Genomic DNA, 22,556 nt, shown 5'->3' with positions numbered 1-22,556 from the left:
AAATAACCTCATTTATACAAGTGCCATAGAACAGTATTTGAAATGTCCAATTTAAAAAAATATATTTTTAGTTGCAGTTGGACACAATACCTTTATCTTATTTATTTTTTTATACGTTGCTGAGGATCGAACCCAAGGCCTCACGTGCGCTAGGTGAACAGTCTACTGCTGAGCCACAATCCCAGTCCTGAAATGTCTAATTTTTAACAAAAAGGTTATGATAAAAAAAGATAATATGGCCTATGTATAGGAAAACGAGCCATTAATTATATGCCATTCTTTTTTTAAGATATATTTTTAGTTGTAGATGGGCACAATACCTTTATTTTATTTATTTATTTTATTTTTTAAAGAGAGAGAGAGAATTTTTAATATATTTTTTTTTTTCAGTTTTCGGCGGACACAACATCTTTGTTTGTACGTGGTGCTGAGGATCGAACCCAGGCCGCACGCATGCCAGGCGAGCGCGCTACCGCTAGAGCCACATCCCCAGCCCCATATTTTATTTATTTTTATGTGAGGCAAGCACTCTACTGTGGTAGTCAAGCCAAAGTGACTCCATTTTGTTCAGCAACTCCATTTAGTGCCAAATAGAAAGGTCATGACTAGGGAAAGTTGTTCTTTTCCTTTTACTTTAGAAACCTTTAAGAACTGGAACTACCTAATGGGGCACTGTTTCTGTAACTAGGGTAACGGGGCTGTGTTTCTGTAACTGGGGTGACTGGGCTGTGATTGGTTAGGCTTCCCGCCACCTGACTGCCTTCTCCCGCTTCTGTACCTGGCTGGCTTGCATTGGCTGGACCCCCGAACATCCTTTTTGCAGTTTTCAGGCTTATATGGAGCACCCTTGCAATTGTTCGGGGCTGATCAGGGGAACAGCTGTATGTTCTGGTCAGTCGCCACTGGGCTGCTTCAGTAGAGGCTTGATTGGATTATACGTGCGTGGTCTGGAAGTCAGTTGATGAAACCCCGGGACGAAGCTTCAACTATAACATCTGGGGGCTCGTCCAGGATCCATTTCTTCCCTACCCTCACGCCAAATTTGCCTCCAATGAGGGGCCTTTGGACCTTGGCCCCGGAGTAGAGGGGGGCCCCTGAGAGACGTTCCTCAGCCTCACTGCGAGGGTGACACCAATCCGTCCTAGGATGCTCCGAGAAGCCTCCTTCCGGCCTGTCAGACCTGGTGACTGGACTCCTCTGGGGACAAGGTCAGATTGGACTGTTAGAGTCTGTAAACAAGTCAAAATAACACCTGGCATTTTGCCGGGGGAATGTTAGAGTTGGTAAACAAGTCTGGATGGTGCCTGGCAAAATGCCAGAGGGAGTGGTTTGAGAAGTAACAAAAGCGAGCCATTAAGTGTGGAGATTCTTGATTGGTTGACTGATGTATCTAGTTTATGCTAATTAGATAAGCTGTGTGGAATGTATAAATACTGCTCCTGTCCTGCAATAAACGGCTTCCACTCCTGCTGTATCAATCTACACAAGTTGTTCGTCACCCCCCGGTTATTTTGCCCAGCCAGCCGGGCTGCGGCAGATGGTGGCCCGTTATGGGGAGCCCCGGGACACTCGGGGGTAAGTGATGAAAAAAAGCTGCCCGTCCATAGATAGGACGGGAGCAATCTGCTCGTCCCTAGGCAGATAGGACTAGAGGAAAAATGGCCATTTTGAGAAAATGGAGAAGATTGATACATTATGTTTGTGTCTTGTTTTGTCTCAGTGTATTGTATTGTCTTTATGATGAAAATATGGAAGGGGTGAGAAGTAAATTACTAAGGGAAGGAGGCACCCCAGTGGAACCAAGAATAGTTAGGGCATGTGTTGATAAGAGCCCAGGAACTCTAGTCAGAAAGAAAAAGAAAGTTCAGAAGAAGAAGGATTATCAGGAAAAAACTTGCAGCAAAAGGCTATTACTAAATACTTTTCGTTACCGGAGGGTGCGAGAATCGGCGCCACGGCTGCCATTGAGCGAGTCGGTTATGGCGCAGCAAGGGCTTTCCAAGCGGCAGCAGCTGGCTCTTCCCTGCCCCCCCGCCCGGGGAGCAGGACGCCACTGCGAGAGCCCAAATCCAAACCTGACCTGGAGGCACAGTCTTGCAGGCTCTTTGAGTCCAGGACACTCCCCAGGGCCATCTGGGGCTGCCCAGGCACTACAGCCAGCAGAAGACGCTACTGGTGTCCCTGATGTTTGGTCATTTTCAGTGCCAATAACTAAGCTACAATGGTTCTCCCACACCTGGAAGCTGATGAGTAATGAGCACTATTAATGCTTATTTCAAATGCAAAAAAACCTTGAGATAATGTACTAAATTGTTCAGAAGGTTGTTTTCTTAGTGGAATGCTACAGGATTTTCTTTAGCCATCTGGAGTTCCTGCCTTCGTCCCAGTGCTGGTGAAAACGAGGGTGGAAGAATTTCCAGTGTTGCTGAAAACCAGATGAGACTTCGGCTAAGGAACCGACGAGACTTCGGATCAAGGTAGCTGCCCGCAGAACTTACCTGGACTGTGATTTAAGCTAGCTGCCTGCAGAACTTACCTGGACTGTGATTTGCCTGGACTGTGAGTTAATCTATTGAGACACTGCTTTACCTGGACTGAGATAACAAACTGTAATCTACAACAAATTGTAACTCGGTATCTTTGCTAACGGTGTCATTGCTGGTATAATTTTTCCAAGGGCTTCTTGCATGGAGCCATCAATTGGCTTGGTATTGTGGCATTTTGTATCCTCCCTTTCTGTTTGTAGCAGGTTATTTATGGTGTTTCTGTAAAAACCACTATGGTCGTTATTTAAATTAAACAAAAGGGGGAAATGTTAGAGTCTGTAAACAAGTCAAAATAACACCTGGCATTTTGCCAGGGAAATGTTAGAGTTGGTAAACAAGTCTGGATGGTGCCTGGCAAAATGCCAGAGGGAGTGGTTTGAGAAGTAACAAAAGCGAGCCATTAAGTGTAGTGATTCCTTATTGGTTGACTGATGTATCTAGTTTATGCTAATTAGATAAGCTGTGTGGAATGTATAAATACTGCTCCTGTCCTGCAATAAATGGCTCCCACTCCTGCTGTATCAACGTACACAAGTTATTCATCACCCCCCAGTTATTTTGCTGCAGCCAGCCGGACTGCGGCATTGGACCAGTCCTGAGATGTCATCGCTGTCTCCCTGGAGGCCTTCCTGTGGGGCCTCATCTGTTCTTGTGCCCCCCTAGAGGTCTCCCTGTGTGACCTCACTGGTTCTGTGTCTGTCTTGCCGTGTGTTGTGCGTGGCCGTTTTGTTTTCATAACCTCTCTTCTTTCATCAGACTCCTCACTCCACCGACGTCATGGGACAAGGGCATTCTACAGAACTGGCCTCCCTGGGTCACATCTGGCTCTGGTTTGTGTCTTTGTCAGTGTCTTTGTTTTTGTTTGTCCCCTTTGTGTTCTGTGTTGATTTCTACCTCAGTTTGTTTCTAGTGTTAAAAAAAGGGTTAAAAAGGTTTGATTGTGCTCACTACAGCTTGCATTAAAATGTAAAGTGCTGCCAACAGGACTGAAAAACTGTCAGAAGTAAAAGCTAAAGGTGAAAAAAAGCCTTCTGGAGAGTGCCTTCATTTAGGAACTGGGCAGGTGGCCAGCAGGTAGATCCTGCCAGTTCCTCTGTAGAGGACAGAGTAAAACTAAAGTGCTTTATGAAATTATTATTCCTAAATTGTATAACAAAAAACATAATCTTGTCTAGGAATTTTGGCTTTTGTCTCTCAGTATGTACAAGCATGAATAACTCCCAACTATTAAAAATGGTGCAAAGATTTTTCAATGTCAGGCTAAAATTTGGTGGCCGCTATGCAAGAAACCAGAAAACCAGTTTAGAATGGGACCCCAACCTGGGGGACTCTCCCAAGAAGACCAACGAAGCTGCCTGTTTGGGAAGTTCCTTCGGGGAGGAGTAAGGCCCTGTCATTTGTCTTTGTTCCTTTAACTCTTCAGCTTTGATGAGCAGGACCACCTCAGGAAGAAGGTCAGGAAGGCTTTTAAAATTCTATATTTGTTAAATTCATAATTTTTATCTGATATTCATAGGTTAATATGTTTTTCTGATTACACTCTGCTTTGTCCTAAGGCCAATTTACAAGGGTTAACTCTCAATCTAATAGGTTTTTTTAAAAAAATAACCAACAAGGCTTTTGTCTGTTTGCTTTGTGTGGGTGCACGGGTGTACTGTCCGTCCTCATGTACTACCATGTCTACATACATTTGGTACCAAAAATTGACTTATGAGCTCATAAATTAAATTTTTTTAAAAATGGATCCAAATACCTTTGGTTAATATGATTTAAAAGGTTCCATTTAAATTGGGAAAATAAATAAAAGTACAAATACCTTTAAAGTTACTAATGCACAGTTTTGTTTCTAGGTTGTAGGTTGTGAAACAGTTGTTAATAAAATGTTAATGTCTGTAAAGTGTCTAATAGCTATTGTCTCTAGGATTTTTCTTCAACAGGAAAAAAATTACTCATGCTATTCAATACACTTGTCTGATACCTTGCTTTTTTTTAATATTTGTTTTTTAGTTGTAGTTGGACACAATACCTTTATTTATTTATTTATTTTTATGTGGTGCTGAGGATTGAACCCAGGGCCTTGCACTTTCTAGGCAAGCGCTCTACCACTGAGCCACAACCCCAGCCTAATACTTTGCTTTTTAAAAAAAATGTAAATTAGATCTGACATGTATAAAATTAATCATGGATGTGTTTGTTAGAGACATCTGACTGGTTTACAAAGTTAAATGCTAACTGTTAAATGTGATATCAAGTACTCTTAACTCCTTAAAATCCATAAAGTAAAATACGTAAACATTGTTAGCATTTTCATATATTGGTAAATTTAAAAAATTTTAAATTACCTTATGTTGTCACAAAAACAAGGTTACTAAAAGTTAAAAGTCCCAACAGGTATAATTCAAGAGTATATAATTCAAGGTTTCAACTACATTTCAATTAAAGTTCTGTAAATAACAAAATATTTCATCTTATTAAAATGGATTAATTTATATAATTCAGAAATTTATAAAGGTTATTTCAAGGTATAAACAGAATCAATGGATTAAAAATTATTAAAAGGTTCTAAATATAAAAATATATTTAATATAAAAAATGTTTCCAGGTTTAAAAAAGTCTTTATGGGGTTAAAGTATAATTATAATACACCTAAGTAAACAATAAAAGGTCTAATTAAGTAATATAAATGTGTATAAACAAAGGAAAAATATTAAAAGGTTTATATATATCTAAGTTTGTTATACATGTAACACAAATAGTTAAAACTATTCAAGGTTGTTCCCTAAAGACACATATTAATGTATTGATATATTTATATGTTAAAATGACAAAAATTTCTAAAAATATTAATTACATGGTGTCTGTTAAGTTTTATTCTCTAGAGCAACTAATCTTAGCGAAATTAAGGTTTGTACATCTATGGTTAAACAGCAACTGTTATTTTAAAATATTGTTCTACATTACAGAGTCCAGATTTTTCTTTAAAGGCTAAACTTTGTTAATATTAAAAAAATCAATGAAATTGTAGTATATTACTCTTCTTTACATATAAATGTGTTCATATCTTTCAGGTATACAAGTCCCTAAGGTAAAAGATTTAAAGGAACATTTTATCAAGCTGGTGTTCTCCAAACTAAATATAATGTCTGTAATGGTAATTTTGTCTGTGATGGTAATTTTGTCTATAATGGTAATTTTAAACTTATAAGGATAACAGATTTTATTGGGGATTTATTTATATCATTTGATGTTTTGTAACCAAACCTTGTGTTATCTTTTACACTGGGATATATAAAATTTAAAAGATGAGAGCCTAATCTGTTTAAAGGTTAATATTATAAAACATTTTGCCACTTTTCCACACAAAAGGAAAGTTAAGAGCTCTCAGCCTTTCTTGATGCATGTTTTAAATGTATGTCATATTGTGTTAGCTAACATTCATACAGACTTAGGAAACAATATATATAAACTTTATAAAATGATATCTAAAAAAGGAGACAAAGGTCAGCTTCAGAATTAGCAAATTTTACCTAAGATTTGTGAAGAGCCCTGCCTTACCTGAGATAAAACTCTGCCTCCCACCTTACAACATGTCAGAATGACTTCAAAGTAGGCCAGACCTCGGTTGATTTAAAGTTCTATTCAAAGATTGATTTTATTGTAAAGATTACTATGATCTCAAATAGGAGATACAATGTATAACTCAACCAAGGTTCAATATTATATACAAGCTAAATATGTTTTTACTATTGTTAATTTCACTTTATATTTCCATTATAACTGATGCCTGTTTTACAGAGGTAATACTTTAAAAACACACAACCTAAATTAATTTGAGATATTAAGCCATCATCTGTAGACAGAAATTAAAAGGGATTGAATTAACTGTAAAGAGGCTGGGGTTATGGCTCAGCAGTAAAGTGCTTGCCTTGCATGTGTGAGGCACTGGGTTCGATCCTCAGCATCACATGAATAAATAAATAAAATAAAGATATTGTGTCATGTACAGTTTAAAACAAAAAATTATTAACATTAAAGTTAAAGCCCAGTACTCTTAGTTTAAGACTGACTTGCTGGATGTTTAAGGCCAAGGCTTAAAAATTAAAGTTAAAATAAAGAGGACAAGAAAACCAATATTTGCCTCTTGCCCTCTGAGTCAGCCTGAATCCAGGAAAAAGGGGAAGAGCTTTGCAACTCCTGGCCACATAACCTCCCGATAAGACATATTGAGACCACTGGAGAACAGAAAGCCAATGAGTGTACATGCTGTAAAAGAGGAGTGTCATTGAAAAGGGGAGACATGCTTGATGCTTCCAAGGGAAGCCATATGGTCAGCAAGACCTTGACCCATCCAAACACAGATGTCACTAGCAGAGCTAAAATGCTACTCATGAGTTCCCCAAGAGTATCTCCCAAGGGAATTCAGCTGACTCTTAACAATAGATAGGAACAAGGTCAGTTGACCAGCTTGATCTTAAACACCTAGCAAAAACAGTTAAAACCAAAGTACAGCCATTCCTGGACATTTAAAAAAAAAAAAGTTATTTTAATGTAACAGAAGATGTTCGCTTGTGTTAGCACCCCCCAAAATAAGTAAGACTGGAGATAACAAAAGAGAGATTCTTAGGCAAAAGTGCCTGATAACTATCTATAGAAACTGCCAAAACAAGAAGTTTTTATCAGTTTAAGGCCTAGAGATCGTCCTAACTTCCTACACAGGTAGACTTGATCAATGTTTGCTAGTATAATTATCTAGCCCTAAATAACAAAGAGATCCTTACTGAACACAGAGGTCATGCCAATAAAGATATTTTACAAGAATCAGATGACATTACCTAACATAACTAAATGTTGTGTCTACATTCCTGATAACTCTGACAAGGTTAAAGATCTATGTTCCCTAAAAAGGGCCTTATTAGGCTTTGTTAGGCCTTGTTATGGGGACAATTTCCCAGGCCTTCCACCTCCTGGTAAACAATTATGAATTTCTATCATTTTCATGATATTCATGGACAGGTTCCAGATGCTACAACTGCTATTTTGTATTCATCTTATTTCAATACTCATGTCTTTTTGTTTGGCTCATAGAAGGCCCAACCCCAGGTGAATTTACAACCTGTTCTTCCTGAACCAAATTATTGCCATAAACTCCTTGACCCACTCAATTTCTAAAAGGGGACTCCAAACTTCTAGCCCCACTGTACATTGCCCCCTCTCAGCTCAAAGCAGCAAGAATGGTCATCCTCCTTTTTCCTTACAGCAGTAGGAAGTCCCTAACAAACATTAGAGGGGAAATTATGGTAAGTATAGATGTTCACCAATGTCTAGCTCAGGAAGATGTGCCTGGGGAATTAATCCCAAGATCACCCGGGTGATCTCCAAGAGAGAGACACTTACTTGCTTCTACAACCCAACTTATAAGTGGGACAACTCCCCTTTTACCAAAAATTGTGCTTCCTGGGTCCACTTTGATCAACCACTAAGCCATACTTTCTTGTTCCTACTGAAGGAACTCATTTTGCCTGCATGTCTGGACTAACTTCTTGCCTAAATCTCCCAACTGTCATTAACTCTGAACTATGTGTCACAACCCATCTTTTTCCTCAAACCTACTATTTTGATGGAGTAGAAGAAAGAAAACACCTGGACTTATTAGAAGGCCAGGGCCCACTGATTTACCAACACAGAAGGGCTGCCTTCATTTTAGTTCCCCTCCTGGCTGGCTTGGGACTAGCTGGATCTACTGTTTTAGGAACTGCAGCTCTTATTCAGGCTCTGAAAATTTTAAGTCCCTTGGCTACCAAATAGACTTAGGAGAACTAGAAAGGTCAATTTCCAAACTAGAAGCTTCACTAGATTCTCTGGCAGAAATGGTCTTACAAAATAGACAGGGCCTAGATCTTCTCTTTTTAAAATAAGGAGGACTTTGTATGGCCCTAGGGGAAACTTGTTGTTTCTATACAAACCATTCTGGGATAATAAAAGACAGTTTGGCACTAGTGAGAAACAGGTTTTTTTTGTTTTGTTTAGGAAAAAAATACACGAGAAGTCTCAGGTAATTGGTTCCAAAACCTATTCTCATGGTCCCCTTGGTTGACTACCATCATCTCAGCCATAGCTTTGCCCTTAGTTCTTCTCCTGATTGTGATAACTGTAGGACTCTGCCTCTTAAAAAACTCTCCAAAATCATATACACAAGAGTGTAGGTGAGGTCCGATTATGGTCTTGTGAGCCCTGGATGGTCCCTTAGAAAAAAGGGAAGAAACTAAGGCATAAGGATGTGCAAGATTGACATCAAACATACTAAAACCAGTGGGGAATGTGATAGTCAAGCCAAAGTGACTCCATTTTGTAAAACAACTGTGCCAAATAGAAAGATCATGACTGGGGAAAGTCGTTGTTTTCCTTTTACTATAGAAACCCTTATGAACACGGAACTACCTAATGGGGCACTGTTTCTGTAACTAGGGTAATGGGGCTGTGTTTCTGTAACTGGGGTGACTGGGCTGTGATTGGTTACGCTTCCCGCCTGCCGCAGTCTGGCTGGGCAAAATTAGGAGCCACTTGTCAAAAGAAACTAACTTTATTTTTAGAACCACACACGCCAAACAAAACAGCCTCTCAGGAAAAACCCTCAGAGCCTCAACTGCCACCACCGGCTTTCCACAAGCCTCTCTCTCCCACACAAGCTTCTCTCCACCTCCCACAATCCTCCTGCTCTTGAGGCCGATTGGCTGGGTCACGTGGGCGGAGCCAAAAAAGTCCCCCAATGAGCAGCTCCGTGGTCTGAAAGGGCAGGGAAACAGCCCAATGAGCATCACCGCAGAGGAGCCAATCAGCTAGATGTTGCTGGGGCCGCTGTGAGCCAATCATCAGCCGGCAGCTGGAAGTTTGCTGAGGCCCCTTCGGCTGTGGCTCTCAACATCTCCCCCTCTCTGTTTAAACAACAAGCATGTGGCTTAGGGACCGTGCCTGCCTTAGGTTGTCCAATAGTACATATGGTCCTTAGGTTGGTACCATTGCAATTGGATCTTACCCGTCACTGACTACCGGTCCAGTATACAGCCACACCTGTGGAGAGGTCTTTGTACCAGCGGGGGGGGGGGGGGGTGAGGTTCTTTGCCTCACCTCTGTTTGCCCCCAAATTTTAGCTGGACGATCATGACAAGCAGAAGGGAGGAAGATACACCAAGCCAATTGACGGCTCCTTTTGGAAAAATTGTACCACCAATGACATCATCAGCAAAAATACCCCAACACTACCACAAGTCGCTGCACCAACAGATAGTTCACAATGCATACAGGTGAGCTCACAATGTGTCCAGGCAAGTTCTGCAAGCAGTTCAGTGATGGCTATTGTAGAAGCTGTAGATTGGTTTTATCTTTGACTTCACCAGCACTGGGATGAAGATAGGAATTCTGGCAATAATGGCTAAAGAAAAAATTATGTAACATTACAGAAGGCACTAAAAGAAAACAATTTTCTTAACAATTTACATTATCTTTAAGAGAATTATTAAATATAATGAAAAGGAAAGGTGAAAGTAAACAAACAGATCTGTTAACCTTCTTTTTTGTTTACAATCCTCAACAGTTGTTTACCCAATTTAAATTAAACCATATAAATCACGTGAAAAAAAAATATTTGGATCCATTTTATCATGAGCGCTCATCATATATGATATATGGACATACATACATTCAAACATATAACACAAAACACAAGTGTGCACACATAATATAATACATACAACACATAACATTATAGTAAAGGCCTTATAACTTTTTACAGGTGAAATCTCCATTGCAATGTTTAAAAACTCTATAGTCAAAAAATAGAACTGATCAGCAAAACATTAACCTAGGTCTGTATGAGCTCAAAAAACAAAATAGAACTTCATGATATGGCAAAGGGCAATAATAAAATAGATATTGAAAAAAGCATCCTGGTTCTGTTGCAGATGTAAGAATAGCCAAACTGGAGTTTTGGATATCAGTTGTTATGGATTTGAGCCAAATCATCTTCTTTTTGGTCTGTAGAAATCGCTTTAGTTAATCTTTCTGGAATCCAAATTGGCTGCTGTTCTCCCTGTGGAAACACATAAACAGACCCCCGACTCCAGACAATCACTGGGTCAGGACCTTGGTTAATCTCTCTGGAATCCAAATCGGCTGCTGTTCTCCCTGTGGAAACACACAAACAGACCCTCGATTCCAGACAATTACTGGGTCAGGACCTTTCCATTGTCCTGTTAGAATATCCTTCCAAAGTACCTTGGGCTTATGCACATTTTTTGGACACATATGCCTTTCCGCAGCACTAAGTCCTGATGAATCCAAATTTAAAAAGTTTAGAATAAAAAGGGTTATTTTAAGTTTATCTTTGGGGAATATATACCCCTTCCCAATTCCTTCTTTTTGCTTTAATAAGTACATTTTAATAGTTTGATGAGCTCTTTCAACTATGCCTTGTCCCTGTGGATTGTATGGGATTCCTGTTATATGAGTAATGCCAAATGTTGAGCAAAATTGTTTAAAAGAGGTAGAAGAATAACCAGGGGCATTATCTGTTTTTAACTGTTTTGGAACACCCACAGTGGCAAAATTTTGTAAGCAATGAGCTATAACATCTTTTGTTTTTTCTCCGGCATGAAGGGAGCCCATCAAAAATCCGGAAGAAGTATCAACTGTAACATGCAAATATTTTAATTTTCCAAATTCTGGCAAGTGTGTGACGTCCATCTGCCAAATATGGTTAGGTATCAATCCTCTAGGATTGACTCCAAGATTAACTTGTGGTAAAAAGGTCACACAATTTTGACATTGTTTTATTATTTGTCTAGCTTGTTCCTTAGTTATTTTAAAGCGCTTTTATAAAGTATTAGCATTGACATGGAACTTTTTATGAAAATTTATAGCTTCTTCTAGTGTAGAGAAAATATATATGTCATGTGTAGTTTTATCTGCTAATTCATTGCCCAAACTAAGGGCTCCAGGCAATCCTGTATGTGCCCTGATATGTCCTATAAAGAATGGATCTTTTCTGTCCCAGATTAGACTTTGTATAGTGGAAAGCAAAGAGAAAACAGTAGAAGAAGGGGAAATCCTACCAGCATCTTCAAGAGATACTATAGCATTAACTACATACTGACTATCAGAAAATAAATTAAATACAGAATCTTTAAACATCACAAAAGCTTGTAAAACTGCATTAAGCTCTACCTTTTGAGCTGATTGTTTGGGTACTAAAAATGTAAAAGTTTGATCAGGGGTAACTACTGCTGCTGTACCATTATTTGACCCATCAGTGAATATATTTGGAGCATTCATGATAGGTGTTTTTCTTGTCATTTTTGGAAAAATTACAGGATGCAATGACCAAAAAGACAATAAAGGATTAGATGGTAAGTGGTTATCAAATGAAACATTAGATTTGCACATGATTATTGCCCAAGTATTTAACTCATTAGCTAACTCATCAATTTGATTCATAGTATATGGAGTAATAATTTTATTGGGAGAAATTCCAAACACTCCCTTTGCTGCTTTTATTCCTTTGAGTATTAATTGTCCTACAGCCTCAGGATACCTAGTAAGAATAGTGTTAGGAGAATAAGATAAATGTATCCATAATAATGGACCTTCTTGCCAAAATACTCCTGTAGGAATATTTTTTGTTGGTAGTACAATAAATAATAAAGACAAACTTATATCAATTCTATCCAAATGCATATTTTCCATATATGTTTCAGTGATTTTTAATGCCTTTCTTGCTTCAGGCGTTAACATTCGGGGTGAATTTGGATCTGATGGACCTTTTAGGATATCAAATAAATGTCCCAACTCTCCTGTTGGTATACCTAAATAAGGCCTTATCCAATTTATGTCTCCTAATAACTTTTGAAAGTCATTAAGTGATTTGAGTTGATCTACTCGTATTTGAATTTTTGGTGGACGGACCATGGTTGAGAATAATAGAACTCCTAAATAATTAATTGGAAAATTTAATTGTACTTTATCTATTGCTATCTCTAGATTATAATTTTTTAATAAGTTTGTAAGTGTGGCATAACATTCTAGCAATGTGTTTTTATCTTTGTGTGCTAATAATACATCATCCATATAGTGAAATATTTGTAGTTCAGGATTTTGATTTCTAAGTGGCTGGATTACTTTGTTAACATAAATTTGACACATAGTTGGGCTGTTAGCCATCCCTTGAGGGAGTACTTTCCATTCATATCTCTGATCAGGACCTTCATGATTCAGTGCAGGGATAGTAAATGCAAAACGTGGACTATCCTCAGGATGAATTGGAATTGAAAAAAAAACAATCTTTAATATCTATAACTAAAACATACCAGGTTTTTGGCAAAGCAGACAACTGAGGAATCCCTGATTGAGCAGGTCCCATAATAACCATCTCATTATTAATGGCTCTTAAATCTTGCAATAATCTCCATTTACCAGATTTCTTTTTGATGACAAAAATGGGAGTATTATGGGGAGATACAGAAGGTTGTATATGTCCTTCCGCTAATTGTTGTTTGACCAGGTCATGGGCTGCTTGTATCTTTTCTTTAGTCAGGGGCCACTGAGGAACCCATACTGGTCTTTCTGATTTCCAAGTAATTTTTATTGTCTCAGTGGCCCTTTCTGAAAATCCAACCCATGTCTTTCTGTTCCTTGATCTATTTGTATTGGTGCTGCTATACCTTGTTCTTGTTTTTCTAATCTTTTTCCTTTCCTAAAACCTTGTCTAGTCATAATAGTGGGTGCATTTTGGTTGATGTTATTTGTTAATGTCAAACCTAATTGATCTAGGACATCTCGTCCCCATAAATTTACGGGAAGATGATCCAATACATATGGCTGTATAGTTCATTCACATCCTTCAGGATCCTTCCAATCTAATACCATTGCACTTCTATGGGGATTAGTCGCCACTCCTAGGCCTCAAAGCGTTTGAGTGGCTTGTTGTAATGGCCAATGTTTTGGCCATTCTTGACAAGAGATGATGCTAAGGTCTGCACCTGTATCCAGTAGCCCATTAAATTCATGTCCTTGAATATTTAGTTTTAGCATGGGGCGAGAATCTAAATTTAAAGAAAGCATAGCCCAATCTACACCTGTGGAGACTAATCCCTTGGAACCTCTTTCTACAGTACGACTGGAAAATTTATCATGTAGGCTGGGTATTATTAGTAACTGTGCTATTCTATCTCCTGGTGAAATTACTGATATACCCTTTGGAGAACTGGCTATAATTTTTATTTCACCTTCATTATCGGGATCAATTACCCCAGGACTTATCATAAGTCCTTTTAGAGTAGAAGAGCTGCGTCCCAATAATAAGCCTACTGTTCCTTTGGGAAGAGGTCCTTTCACCCCTGTGGGAATGATTTGAACTCCCATCTCTGGAGTTAGTACTGCTCTGGCGGAGGCGCAGATGTCCAACCCTGCGCTCCCTCTGGTTTGTCTGATGAGGGATCTGATGGACAATGTGTCCTGGGCACTACCCTGATGGGGTTGCTGGGTTCCTCCAGTGCTCCGTATATTTGTGGTTTTGGGCCCCAGAGCATTGGGCCCCCCTGTCCATTTTTTGGCAATGGAGCCCGATGCCTTTCTCCACGATATCGTGGATAAACACCTGGTCCTTGTTCATTTTTTGATAATGGAGTACCCTCTATGGTGGTTTGAGAACGGCATTCATTAGCCCAATGTCTCCCTCTACGGCATCGTGGGCAAATACCTGGTATTCTACTCCTTTGATACCTAGTTTTGTTAAACCCTCCTCCAATGGGGCAATTCCTTTTAAAATGTCCTGTTTGTTCACAATTGTAGCATGTTCTTGGCCTGGCATCTAAAGCCTGTTTTACTGCAGCTGCCACAATTTGCCCTTGTTCATTAATGTCTCTGGCATCTAAAGCCTGTTTTACTGCAGCTGCCACGACTTGCTCTTGTTCATTAATGTCTCTACATAATTTAATATATGTGTTTAAATCTTCATGTTTCCATGGTCTAATGATATCTCTGCACCAACGATTCGCTTGCTCATAAGCCAGGTGTTTTAGTAATGGCATTGCTTGTTCTGTATTCCCAAAAACTCTGGTAGCTGTTTGAATAAGCCTATCTACAAATTCAGCATAAGGTTCATTAGCTCCTTGTATTACCTTAGATAATTGACCTTGTAAACCTCCATGTCCTTGTAAAGTCTTCCATGCCTTAATTGCATCTACAGCAATTTGTGCATATACACCAGGATCATATGCAATTTGTTGCTGCTGATCCTCATAAGGTCCCTTTCCTAACAACATATCTAGATTTCTCTGAGGATAACCAGCTGCTGCATTTCGCCTAGCCGTCTCCTTGCAAAATTCCTCATTGGCAACCTTCCATAACAGGTATTGTCCTCCATTTAGCACAGCTTTACACATATTAGCCCAATCTGCTGGCGTCATGTTCAAGTTGTTAATGGATTCGACCATGCTTACAGTGAAGGGTGCTTGAGGACCATAGGTTGTTACAGCCTCTTTTAGCTGCTTCACTGTTTTGAAATTTAAAACTTGGTAAAATCGCTGCCCTCCTGCCTCAAATACAGGGCATGTTAATATTTGAGATCTTGTCTCAGGATCCCAACTATCAACTGCGGGGGTTGAGGACCTCCCAGCATATGGAGGTGGCCTTGTTAGTTGGACACTTACGTCCTCTGGTGATAGAAAGGTGTTAGTAGCAGTCTCCTGTAGAGGTGGTGCTGTTGGTTGGACACTTACACCCTCTGGTGATAGAAAGGTGTTAGTAGCAGTCTCCTGTTGTAACTTTCCCCCTGATGGCTTTTTCTGTTTTACACTTTCTTTCTCTGTCTGACTAGCTTGAGAGGCCTTCTCTTTTACTTGAATCTTTTCCTCTGTCTGACTAACTTGAGAGACCTTCTCTTTTACTTGAATCATTATGTCTTCTCCTTCCTCTACCATTGTCTGAACTGAAGGCTTTGGACTAAGCAAACAAGATATGAACGTCCACAATGGCAATGTGCCAACTGGCAGAGTCCCTGGGCTTTTCTTTTCTATTCTTTTTAAATCTTCACCATGATGGTTCCATTGTGATATATTTAACAACTCCTCCTTAAAAAGCCATGGGCTACATTTTTGTATTGTATCAACGTATGCCCTGACTGTTCTTGATTTTACTGAGATGCCTCCTTCCTCTAACAATTTACTTAACACTCTTTCAGTTTGTTTTTTGCTAATTTCTGATCCCGTATTTCTACTATAATACAACCCAACAAGATGACGCCAAACAAAACCGAGACAGAATGAAATAAAAAGGGAACAACAAAAAGTCATTATAGCCTTTCTATCCTCCTGACATGTGCATCCGTCCTTTCTCCCTATCTGTTCCTCAGACGTAAATAGTTTTTCCTCAGATGTGAGCGGTTTTTCTTCCGTCTCACTCATCTCCAGGGACAGGCAACTTAAAACAAAAGTGAAGCAAAATAAAAGAGGAATCTTAAAATGGCTACCCATCCTCTCGCCCTGCCCTCAGGGGCGAGCAGTTTCACTTACCCTCAGTCGCTCCCAGTGCGGGCCACCTAATGCCGCAGTCTGGCTGGGCACAATCAGGAGCCACTTGTCAAAAGAAACTAACTTTATTTTTAGAACCACACACGCCAAACAAAACAGCCTCTCAGGAAAAACCCTCAGAGCCTCAACTGCCACCACTGGCTTTCCACAAGCCTCTCTCTCCCACACAAGCTTCTCTCCGCCTCCCACAATCCTCCTGCTCTTGAGGCCGATTGGCTGGGTCACGTGGGCGGAGCCAAAAAAGTCCCCCAATGAGCAGCTCCGTGGTCTGAAAGGGCAGGGAAACAGCCCAATGAGCATCACCGCAGAGGAGCCAATCAGCTAGATGTTGCTGGGGCCGCTGTAGGCCAATCATCAGCTGGCAGCTGGAAGTTTGCTGAGGCCCCTTCGGCTGTGGCTCTCAACACCGCCACCTGACTGCCCTCTCCCGCTTCTGTACCTGGCTGGCTTGCATTGGCTGGACTCCCGAATATCCTTTTTGCAGTTTTCAGGCTTATAAGGAGCACCCTTGTAATTGTTCGGGGCTGATCAGGGGAATAGCTTTATGTTCTGGTCAGTTGCAACTAGTGTGCTTCAGTAGAGGCTTGATTCAATTAAATGTGAGTGGTCTGGAAGTCAGTTTATGAAACCCCAGGACGATGCTTTAACTATAACACTACCATTGAGCTACAGCCCCAGCCCCGATATGCCATTCTTTTTATGGCTGAGTAATACTCCACTGTTTATCACATTTTCATTTGTCAAGAGCCATCCGTGGACTATATGTGGACCAAATCAGCATGGAAACCCACTGAATAGAAAATCTGCTATTTGGGAACTCCCAGTGGCAATCCCACTGGTCAGATCGCCCAGGTAAGTGTAAGTCCTACTCAGCTCTGCCAGGTCCCTCACAGCATGGGAGATGGGGTGACCTACTGCAGCCACACAGCCCCTCTGAGAAAGGTGTAGCCTGCCAAGAGGCCAGTCAACCTGTTGACTGCAAGGCCTCATGAAGCAGGACTCCACCCCAAAACCTCATCCCTGCCTTTGATGTGCCCCTTAAGTAAAACCACAGAACCATTTTCTAATTGTTCAGCTCCAGCTCCTGTGCGGGCTGGACCTAGCAATGCTCTGCATTTAAAACTATTTTTCTGACTTTGTCTTTTATTTCTTTACTAATTATTCCAGACTCTATTTTCTCAGGTAGCATATACCCTCTTGGGCAGGAAAATGTACCCTGGCAAGTCACTGACAGCCTCACGGTAACTCATTGTCTACCCACCGACAGCCATCTAGGTTGATCCTGTACTGTGGATGTGCAGTAATAAACCCGAGCAGGCAGGAATCTCTGCAACATGCTGATGGGCCACACTGGAGGCCTACTTTTAGTTTTCTGAGGACCCACCACACTGTTCTCCATAATGGCTCTACTGACATAGGTTGCCACCAATAGTGTGAGAGACTTCCCCTTTCTCCACATCCTTGCCAGTATTTCTTTTCTGTTTTGGATACCAGACATTTCGATGGGTTGAGAACATAAGTCACTTTGGTATTGATTTCCTTCAAAGCCATAGTTTTTGAGCATTTTTCCATAAATTAATGAACCATTTGGATTTTTTAGGGCTATCATATCATTTGCCCATTTTTAAAAAAAATATTTATTTTTTAGTTGTATATGGACACAATACCTTTATTTTATTTATTTTTATGTGGTGCTGAGGCTCAAACCCAGTGCCTTGTGAGTGCTCTACCACAGAATGGTAGAGTGCTCTACCACTGAGCCACACCCCAGCCATCATTCACCCATTTTAAATCAGATTTTTCATTCCTATTCTGGATATCAATCCTTTGTCGGATGAGTAGGTTGTAAGGTTTTTTTTTTCTTTCTCATTTTGTAGGTTGCGTCTTCCCTCTGTTGATGGCTTCCTTGGATGTGCAGAAGCTTCTCAGTTTGATACAATCCCGTTGTTATATTCTCACCTTCTGATCTCTAGGTGCCAATGCATGTCCCCCTGGGCCCACAGAGCAAACAGGTGACAGCCACAGCAGGATACAGGAGCCCTGGCCACTGCCTCCTGTTCTACCTGCACCTCTGGCCATCTGGGCCAGGTACAGGAGGCGGGCACGCAGGCCACTGCAGGCAAAGCATGGGGCCAACCAGCTGGAGTGCCCAGGGGCCACCATCCACTGCAGATGGTGCAGCCAGACCAGGCTTGGTGCTGCCACACTTGTGGCCAGGCCCCATCCTGCAAACCCCACAATGAGCACTGCAGGGCCTCCTCTCAGAGTCTCGCACAGGCCCGCCAAATTTGAGGTTCCATGAGGGCCCAAGGGGTGTTAGAAAAATACTCACACACTTGGAGATTTTGAAGATAAAGCTGGGGTCAGGTGGAGAAGCAGATCTAGAGTTAAGCCAGCAAGCTTTATTTATGTATGTCTCCTTAGGTTAAAGACTATGCAAGCATAATTCTTTGTACGCCAGAAAGTTACAGAACTAGAGACATCTATGCAGCTGTTCCACAGTTGAGTGTGCAATGTCAGGAGCTTTGCGGAGCGCTCAAGGGGCCCATTGTTTAAAGTTACTGTTAAGCAGACAGGCCGGGGCAGAGGTGCTGGTGATGCTGTGATTGTCTAGGAGGACAGTTACTCTGTCCCCAGGAGCTGTGTACCTGGGGTCAAGGCCAAAGCTGATAAGACTCCTCCACAGAGCCTACTCATGCAGGGCGTTGCCAGAGGAACTAGGCATCCTGTGTTCCCAACATCAGGCTCACCACAGTCATGAGGTCACCAGAGACCCAAATCTCAGTCACTGCTCTCCCATTCTCTGTCACCACTTTCCACATCTTTCCCTTTTTATTTTTTAAATGAAGACCTGCGGCCACAGCTAGCAGGGCAGAGCCGAGTCCTGCCTGGCTGTGATGAAGATTCCGGAAAACTTCCACCTGAGCAGAGTGCTGAGGCACTTGTGGTCCCCCTGGAGCTCACTCGTACGCCCAGAGGCCTCAGGGACTTGTAGTCTGCCCAAGTGACATTGATATCATAGCAAGTTGACCCCTCATAGGCTGGGTTAGGAAATGTTTTCTACTCCTCAATTTTTCAGAAATTTTGAAAAGGGGCATCTCAGAACAAAGTGGCAATGACAAGACTGGTTTATTGAACATCAGAATAAATAACAGAAGAGAGATGAAGGAAATACACCACGGAGTGGCAGCAGAGAAACCCCATGGAAACGGAACCACTTGAAAAACGTCAACCAAATTGACCAACCATTTACCACAGGAGTAAGGAGAAAAAAGAAGACTCAGACCCGAAGGCGGGGACATTACTTATGGCTCCACAGAAATAGAGGATTGTGGGGAGCCATTCTCACACGTGACTGGGCAACTCCCGGACTGGGTGTGAGGCGCTCTGGCTAAACTGTGTCGGAGCTTTCCCGGCCCTCTCCTGGTGCGAGAGCCTGTCCGTGTGGGGGTGTGACTGACCACTGACCCTGGGGCCAATCACTGACCCTGACCTTGGAGTGCTGCCCCCCTCAACCTTCATTGGATGGAATTCTCCCCTGAATTTCTTGTTCCCCAATAAAAGGCCCCTCCCTGGCATGCTCCCTCTCTCTCTCTCCTGCTAGCCCTGAGTAATCCCTGCTGCCCTACCGGGTGGTTCGAGGTGGGAACCAGAGGGAGAGCCGTCTCGGACCTGGTCATAGAAAAAGGTAACTGAGTCTGTGTGTTTATTTGGATCTCACTAGCTAACTTTATGCCAAGAACCTCTTTAATGAAACCAGTGCGCTGGTCGCATGGTGGAAAAGGATGGAAGGAATTACGGGACAGAGCCTCGTGCCTGCAGCTGCCCACACCATGTGAAATGGACACTCCCAGAGACACACGGGCTACCAAGAGTAGAGCAGGAAGAACAAAAGCTGAGCAGGTTCTTAACTGCGAGAAGATTGAGTCAGCAATTGAAAATCTACCAATGAAGAACAGCTCAGGACTGTGCGGCTCCACTGGTGACCCTGCCCACTGTTTAGAGAACGGATGCAGAGCTGGGGTGTGCCTCGCACGTGGGAGGCACTGGGTTCCATCCTCGGCACCACGTACAAATAAATAAATAAAGGGATTGTGCACACCTACAATTAAAATAGTGAACAAACAAAACTTATATAAATCCTTTTGAAAATTTCTGAAAAATTGAGGAGTAGGAAACATTTCCTAACCCAGCCTATGGGGGGGTCAACTTCTATGATACCAATGTCACTCAAAAATGCTACAAGGAAAGAAAACTGCAGATCACTATCCCTTAGGAATATTGATTCAGAGAGCTTCAATAAAATTCTAGTGGGCAGAGGCTGTGGCTCAGTGGTAGAGCACCTCCTAGCAAGCTCCAGACACACTCAACACCTTAGCAAATTGATTTGTTCCTTTGTGTCACTACTAGGGACATGCTAGGAAAGTGCTCTGTCACTGAATCACATTCCCAGCTGCCTAGCAAACTGATTTTAATTATGTACCACAAAAGTATATGCTACAACAAATTGGATTTATTCCTGGGATTTATTCCGCGTGAAAATTCATCATGGTAAACACACATGAACAGGCCGAAAGAAAAAATCCACATGATTATCAATGGGAAAAAATATCTGACAAGATTCCAAAAAGATTCATGATAAGAATATTCATCAAGCCAGACATGGTGGTGCATACCTATAACTGCATTTACTCAAGAGGCTGAAAGAGTGCTGGGGATGTGGCTCAGTGGCTAAGTGCCCCTGGGATCAATCCCTGGTACAAAAGGGAGATTTAAAAAAAAAGGGGGGGGAATGATTCAGCAAAGTAGCAGGATAAAAAGAAGCCGTGGGCGAGGGTTGGCTTCAGACATGAGGCTGAGGACCCAACAGAGCCAGGGGCATCTCAGAACAAAGTGGCAGTGACAAGACTGGTTTATTGAACATCGGAGCCCTGTCTGGGGGCAGAGTTGGGGTCTGAACCTCCTCTATCGGGGCTCAGCACACAGTTGATAGGGGGTTGGGGTCACTACGCTACCAAACACGGCAGAGTCACTGGGCCGGGCTTGTCCAGGGGGCACCGAGAAGCTAAAGCGCTGCAGGAGGCAGGTGAAGAAGAGGAAGAGCTCCATGCGGGCCAAGGGCTCCCCGAGGCACACACGACGGCCTGTGAGGGGGACTCGGGCTCAGTCAGCCTGTCCCTGGCCTCCACCCCTCCAAGGAGCCCTGGGGAGGGACAGGGAGGCCCCACAGGCACCTGCTGAGAAAGGCATGAAGGCCTCCCGCTTCACAAAGTGGCCCTGGGCATCCAGGAAGTGTCCAGGGTGAAAGTGGAGGGGCTTCTCCCAGACAGTCTCATCCTTCAGCACAGACGACAGGTTGGTGATGAGCATCGTCCCCTGGAGGAGATGCCTGCCATGAGCAGGGACTGGGAGGGGGATGTCAGGACCTGACCACTGAACCAGGCTGGGCAGACTCTAGTTGGTCCACACTGAACCCTTGGAAGTAACTCTCAGAGCCAAAGATTCTCAGCATCCTCGTGGACATGATGGCAGGGCCAGGTGACAAGGGCCCTGTTGACACCCATACTAACCTCTGTCCCCGAGCACTGCAGTTGCTACGACAATCTGAGGCACGTTTTAATCTACTTCCCCCAACAACCTGGGCTCTGTGGTTCTGCGCTGGCCTGGCGGCTTCTCTGCTTCCCAGACCCACTCAGGCTGGGCCAGGTGGAGCCAGGGGAACTGGGAATCAGGGGAACTAGATGACAGTCCTCCTTCCCCTGGCAGTGTCCATGCTGGGGCCACTAGCTTATTGGTCACTCGGAGCTTGGGAAGAGGGCCCCAGGCCTACCTTGGGGATGAAGAAACCCTGCAACTCAATGTCACGGGTTGTCAAGTGAGGCACAGATAGAGGGACAAGGTCTCCAAAACGCTGCACCTCGTGAATCACAGCCATGGTGAAGGGCATGCGGGCCTGGTCCCCCATCTCTGGCTGCCGCACCTGCCCTATCACTTCATCAATCTCCTGTTGGACGCGGCCTGGACAGACAAGCAACCCCCCAGTATGTCAGCACCCAGGAGCCTGCACCCTTACCCTCTCCTGTCTCAGGGCTGTGTCCAGGTTAGCAGGATATCAGGCTTATTGGGGACTGGGTCAGCTTATGCTTGGAGACACAGATGTCCCACTTAAAATGAGGGGACCTTTGGTCCCCAAACTCTCCCTCCCCATCCCAGCTCACGTTGCACGTCGGGGTGCAGGATCATGAGCAGGAGGGCCCAAGCCAGCGTGGTCGAGGTGGTCACCATCCCTGCGGTGAACAGGTCAAGCACCACGATGCGCAGGTTCTCATCATTGAAGCTGCTCTCAGGGTTCCCCTTGGCCTGTGCAGAGGCAGACACAGTGGGCTCAGGGGCCGAGGAAGAAAGTCACCAAATGACCTCCCAGTCTACA

At 42.6% G+C, this 22,556-nt stretch overlaps 2 protein-coding genes and 1 long non-coding RNA gene across 3 annotated transcripts in view; 1 reads left to right on the top strand and 2 right to left on the bottom strand.

Annotated features, from left to right (window-relative positions):
• The window catches only part of LOC139705153 (cytochrome P450 2D17-like), a 52,178-nt gene extending 30,274 nt beyond the window's left edge, over positions 1-21,904 (bottom strand). Inside the window, exons 1-2 of the mRNA XM_071609433.1 lie at positions 21,361-21,904; positions 21,142-21,270 (exon numbers count right to left, since the gene is read on the bottom strand). Coding sequence (XP_071465534.1) covers positions 21,142-21,270; positions 21,361-21,496 — 265 coding nt within the window. The 5' untranslated portion in view covers positions 21,497-21,904. The remainder of the gene's footprint in view (positions 1-21,141; positions 21,271-21,360) is intronic.
• LOC139705154 (uncharacterized) lies at positions 9,637-19,818 on the top strand. Its single transcript, XR_011707005.1, has 3 exons — positions 9,637-9,847; positions 16,872-16,978; positions 18,004-19,818. It is a non-coding gene; the product is annotated as an uncharacterized lncRNA (long non-coding RNA).
• Positions 21,905-21,914: 10 nt separating the features above from the next.
• Positions 21,915-22,556, bottom strand: part of LOC139705065 (cytochrome P450 2D17-like) — a 76,948-nt gene continuing 76,306 nt past the window's right edge. Inside the window, exons 12-13 of the mRNA XM_071609263.1 lie at positions 22,345-22,486; positions 21,915-22,144 (exon numbers count right to left, since the gene is read on the bottom strand). Coding sequence (XP_071465364.1) covers positions 21,915-22,144; positions 22,345-22,486 — 372 coding nt within the window. The remainder of the gene's footprint in view (positions 22,145-22,344; positions 22,487-22,556) is intronic.

This window comes from Marmota flaviventris, chromosome 3, assembly GCF_047511675.1.
Source record: "Marmota flaviventris isolate mMarFla1 chromosome 3, mMarFla1.hap1, whole genome shotgun sequence".
Taxonomy (NCBI): Eukaryota; Metazoa; Chordata; class Mammalia; order Rodentia; family Sciuridae; genus Marmota; species Marmota flaviventris.
Note: the sequence above shows the minus strand (reverse complement) of the source record. Positions and strands in the feature narration are given on the sequence as shown.